The 6,000-nt window shown below is 36.1% G+C and overlaps 1 protein-coding gene across 1 annotated transcript in view; it reads left to right on the forward strand.

Annotated features, from left to right (window-relative positions):
* EFNB2 (ephrin B2) overlaps window positions 1–6,000 on the forward strand; it is a 39,777-nt gene that overhangs the window by 20,442 nt on the left and 13,335 nt on the right. The window contains 1 exon segment of the mRNA NM_001290170.1: window positions 1,126–1,409. Coding sequence (NP_001277099.1) covers window positions 1,126–1,409 — 284 coding nt within the window.

Here is a 6,000-nt window from a genome sequence, read left to right on the forward strand (position 1 = left end):
AATTGGGGGTGTCCCATCGTTCTGGCTTTCTCTCAATGAATTATGACCCATTAATTGTCATGGCTGTGGGCTTCCCTGGTTAAATAGAGGGTTGGATTGCAAGAATTCAGACATGATGCTTTGTTCTTGGGCTTTAATATTTTAATGAGCCTGCAGGCTTGGCTGCTTATGGAAGAACGAGCTGGGATTTCTAAGTGTGTTGTTAGTGTTAGCACTTGTAGAAGGATGTTCATTAGGAAGCTCTTGTTTCAGTTTCTCAGAGAAACTCCCCATTAAGAAAGATCTTTCAGCAGCATGGCTAGCAAAAAGGAGAAAAGGGAGGGGAGAAGCTTTTAGCTGTAAGCATTAAGGGGATATTGTATCAGTAGTCTTAGTTCTAAAGATTTGCTTCTAAGAATTAATTGGAGCAAATACATCTCAAGGGATGGGGGAAAAAAGGTTTGTGGAGCAAGGACAAGAGTTGCTGTCCTTGCAAGTCAGGAACTCTTCATCCTGCAACTGAATCAATACTACAACTAATTATTTCTAGTTATCTTTTATGGGTTTGTAAGACATTTCTTTTGTTCGGTGTAATAAAAAACCCATTGTTTGATCAGTGACTGACTAATTATGATAAGTAATTTGAAACATTCTTGATGAAACTTGTCTGTTAATTAACATCAACAGCCAATGGAAACTAACAGGACAACACAGTATTAGTGCACCCGCTGTTCTCTGGCATCCATGCCATCTTTCTGCGGCATGCCCAGTAAACGAATGCTGCCAATGGTTAAAAAATAACAAACAGGTGGGAATGTCTGACTCACCATGGAGGAAGAGTTATTGTAAAGTTACACAAAGGAGTACTGAAATATTATGAGCGAGGAGGTGGTAAAAAAATGTCAGCAGGTCGACTGATCCTATTGCGCAGGCTAAGGAGAGTGGATCTTTCTTTTTTTTTTAAAGGTTAATTCCTAACTACGTTTTTTCCATGCTGATTTGACCTAAGATACTTTTGGTAAATGAAAGTGTGGATCTATAAAATTGTAGTTTGGAATTATTGACATCGTCTAGCTATATTGCAATTATTAATACTGTTAACTTTTATCAACTCAGCGTTTTGTTTTGTTTTGTTTATGCTTTTAGATTTCTACCTGGACAAGGACTGGTACTATACCCACAGATAGGAGACAAATTGGATATTATTTGCCCCAAAGTGGACTCTAAAACTGTTGGCCAGTATGAATATTATAAAGTTTATATGGTTGATAAAGACCAAGCAGACAGATGCTCTATTAAGACGGAAAATACCCCTCTCCTCAACTGTGCCAGACCAGACCAAGATGTAAAATTCACTATCAAGTTTCAAGAATTCAGCCCTAACCTCTGGGGTCTAGAATTTCAGAAGAACAAAGATTATTACATTATATGTAAGTATAATCCTATTCATTTATTATATAGAAATTAGGATAAGCTAAATAGGTTTGTATCAATTTTTGCTTCCTTAAAATTGTTATTTTGGCAAATAAATGGTGAGAATCTTTGCTGAAAATGATCCTCTGTTTTTTGAAGAAACTGTAATTGAATGTGAGACCCTGTACTAACAGTACTCATTAAATATAAATACTAAAGAGAAAAAGCCTCCTCGAGTCATTATAGTATTGAAATAAATGGCTATGTATGAATATAGTCAGCATCTCTACTGATAAAGCCATTTTTAACAACCATTGGTGAGATATTGATGGGTAAATCTTATGCTGTGACTTTTCTCTTCATCCATTCATCCGTCTATCCATTCAGTCATTCATTTAGCATTTACTCTGTGCCAGAAATTGTACCTATGTGCTAGGAATTCAACAGTAACAAGATGGTGTATCGTTACCCTTTCCTCATGAAGGTACCAGTGAGGTGGAGCTCATAGGTTTGAAGGATGGGGGTTACAGGCAAACAATTACACATGGGCATGTCAAAACCAGATTTAGAAGAATAAGACAAAACTTGGATTTGCTCAATGAATTACTTTTTTAAAAGTCTATATAATTTGACACGTTATTTCAGGAATAGATACTGTGTATCTTTTGGTCATATCTGAGCTGCTATTCACTCCCGAGGCTGTCAAGTCAAATGATGCACCCCTTGGCGTGCCTACTAAGTGCAAATCATGACCTAGCACAAGGCCAGGGTCGTTCCGGAGCCAGTGTTTTGTCAGGGTGCAGTCTGAGTGACCAACAGCCATTCACATCACTCAAGCAATGAAGTATTCTTTTTCTTAATTTCTTTGGTTTAAATTTTGTTCATTCCTGAGTTGGAGTCTCCACTCACATCTTACCATGGACTTAAGTTCTTTAGGAAATGCTGAACTACTGTCCATTGGCTATGCCCTCCCATGTTTTGGTGACCAGATTGAAACTCTGGCTTTCTCAACCTAACAGCTGCTCTCTAGAACACAGAATCAATAATTCACTGAACACTGATTTAGTGCTCAATAACATACTATTTTTTACTACGTTAGTAATTAAAACAGAGGTGGTCAAAGCCGTCTAATTATCTCGTTGTCCTTTGCTATGAACCTGAAATGCCACAGAGACTGAAACCTATTTTTAAAGAAACTTGATATACAGAGTATGGATTAGCAAGAATCAGTAACAAAGAAAAAGGGAAAGTAGTAAATTATATCTTTAAAAAGTAAGTATCATAAAACGAAAATAAAAGCATTCCGAGGGATGAAACAAGCAGATGGATGCAAAATGTGCAAAATAATAAAGAAATCTTTGAAAATAGAAAATAATGATTAGGTAAAATAAATGGAAACCTTAAGCTTTTGGAAGCCTACCAGTATTTTTTTTTTTAAGACTTTTCAAGTAAGACTGTTTACAAAGAACATTAATGTTTAGTGTGCCACTTATAGGGAACTGAAAGTGACCTCATGTGAATTCATTAAGTAGAGTGGAAGAAAGAAAGAACGTGGGGTGGGGGGACCTGAGGAGTGGATGCCCTGGAGTATCACACGTTCAGTGTCAAGTGTAATGTCAGTAGACCTGCACGTGCGGCCCAAGTCCACCAATTGGCTCTTCCATGCAGGTCAGCCAGCAGACCCAGATTCTCTCCTCTAATTTTATAGTTTATGACTTCATGCAGACGGCTTTTTAAATTCTGAGTTCTCACTGAGTGCAAGTGGGATTTCAGCAAACATAGATTTATCCTCTAGTCCGGATATGCAGGAAATGCAAATAAACATATTGTTTAGCAATGTCTTTTTGTTTAATGAAGTGGGCATTTAATAATGAATGACTTGTTATTAATACATAATAGGTTTGTATTTAGAAGCACAATTTAATATGTAATTGTAATATTAATCTACACAATAACGGCATTCTTATTTTTCTTTGTCTAAAAACTTGTTATTAGGTTCGTTAGTAGGTAGCTGAGCTCCACTGACCTCAAGAACTCTCTTTAGAGTTATGATTTACAGTGCAAAAGCATGTGGAAGCCTGGGATAAAAGAATCTTTCATGAAATAGAGTTGAGGGTTTCCAGTTAGAAACAGTGAGAGGCTGTTTGAATGCTGCTGGTTGGGTTATTGTCACAGGGCTGGGTGGCAGTCCCAGAGCTCAGAAGTCAGCTGGCAAGTCCAGGAGACTCCACAGAGAGCTCAAAGACGTCCGCCACCGCCCCACAGACACAGGAAGGCATTTCCGATACTTGGGAGAATGCAAGTGCCAACTTCTCATCCACCCTACAGCAAAGCTCATTGATGTACAGCTTACTCTGAAAAGGAAATGAATAATGAGAAGAATGAATTTTAAAATAGTTTAAATAGTTAATGTTGACTTTCTTTCTTTGCTTCTTCAAGAATCCCAAGGCACCAAAACATTTGAGTGTTTAAAAAGTGACTACTTTCCACATTGAACAATCTCAATCTCTCTCTTTCATGCACACACAGAGTCACATTCTACTTAAAATAGTAATTATACTAAGTAGCATGATGAAAAATACTCAAAGTTACAAGTATTTTTTTTAACACTTCAAATCATAGATTCGCTTTGAGACAGTTAACAGTACTGGTGTTTTTGAGTTGCTGCAATGGCTACTATATGTGCTTAATTACAAATCTTAGTGTTTACTTAGTATCTTCACAACTAAGAGTTCTAGTATGAAAATCATCATTATTGTGTGCTGGTTTCTTTCTGTAGGGAGGAAAAAGAAAAATGATAGTCTGGAACAGTGCTTCATTAACTCTGGTAGGGAACAATCCAAATTGCCAATGGACTGAACCTGGTGCTGGGTAATTCCTAGATGAACTGATTCCAGGACCACTGAGCCCAGAGATGTGGGGTCTGGTCCTGCTGTCTGAGCTTAACAAGAAAGTAACTTTTCTTTGAATTTTAATTTATTTCTTCTCTAAAGACTGCCTTTGTTGTTGTTGTTGTTGTTGTTGTTCTGGCTAATGATGGAAGTCTCCAGTTTCCAACCTTTTTATGGGTGGACGTATACATCTAATATAGGATCTCTTGTTAGTGTGGCTCTTCTCCAATTGAAATGAACAAGATCTGCTATAAATTTTCTAAAGACATTTATTTTGATTTGTAGTGTTATCAGATTTAAAATACAGGCATCATACTCTTCACTTTTAGAAATAAATATTAACTTTTAATTGGAAGTGTATTATTAAACCTGATGAGTATCCATCCGCTTAATTCCCTTAGAAGATGACATGACGAAATGCTATGCATCCTCATTAATTTTTCTCATAGATGGTTATTTGCTTTGATGTGTGACAAAATGATATATATGGTTTTTTTTTTTTAATGTTTAGAATTGACTTTTTCAAGTGACCAACTTCAGTAATTAGCCTTGGGCCTGATTTGCATAATAAAATCTCCTAATCTTAAATGATTCAAAGGTAGGGATGTTATAATCATTTGGTCTGGAAAAACCTCTCTTTTTTTTGTTTTTTGGGGTTTTTTTTTTACATTTAGATTCTTAATTACCTGAAAACCATTAGACATTTTACATAACCTATAGTTATTTTTATTATATCTTTAACGCTTAAAAAGAGTTTATGAAATAACTATCTGTTCTGAAGTTGCCCGTTGTCAAGGGAAGTCTGTTTCACTTCAGTTAATATTAGGAAAGCATTCCTAACTGTGTTCGCAGGCTTCGTCAATATTTGTATCATAAAGTTTTCTTGTAGACACTTTATGTGCTTGGTTTAGTTTCCTTTTAGCAGTGTTGGAGCTGGATGAGTCAGCAATTTTGGTGTGTTGGCTCTTTGCAACATCCAACCTTATGAAGGTTCTGTGGGTTGGTTAACCAACCTTAGCATAAAATCTTGCAAAATGCCTACTAGAAGGTTTTCATCATATTACCAAAATTATGAATCAAAGATGGATGAAAATGAATGGCATTGTGTTAGTATTTTGTAAATGCACAGTGGCCATGACAGAGTTGTTAGACAATACCACGTGCTCAGAGCACCTCCCAATTTAGCTTTATGTGGCTTTTATGATATTAAAAATCTGTAGCAAAGACATAGATTTGTGGAAAATAATCTAAAAGTCGGCATTTCTAATGATTGTTTGATTAAAAGTTGTTCTATAACGTACACCCTGCCGTATTCACAGCCATCCTTCCAAAAGCCATCCCTCACTTTCCACACCTTAAGAAACTCTTCCATGAGAAACTACTGAATGAGTTAGAATGAGTCACCATTTCTTAGACACTTCATTGGTTTAGTTCTCCAAAGCAATTTTTTTTCATCAGAGCATGTAAAATTGGAAGCCTCCACGGTGAGCTTTGCAATGTTTTAGGCGTAAATTCCACTGCTGAGCAAAATTGCAAAATAAATTAAAACTTGCACACAAATATAATGAAACACTATTTAAAAAAATCAAAACAGAAGAACAGGTTCCATTTCTTTATTTTTGTTGAGTGTGTCTATATATTTGTTTGTTTTCCTTTTTTTTTCTGCTTTTGATTTATTTATATCTGGGGAGGAGGTATGGCAAGTGGCACTAAAATA

This window comes from Pteropus alecto, unplaced genomic scaffold (genome assembly GCF_000325575.1).
Source record: "Pteropus alecto unplaced genomic scaffold, ASM32557v1 scaffold13, whole genome shotgun sequence".
NCBI classification, from domain to species: Eukaryota; Metazoa; Chordata; class Mammalia; order Chiroptera; family Pteropodidae; genus Pteropus; species Pteropus alecto.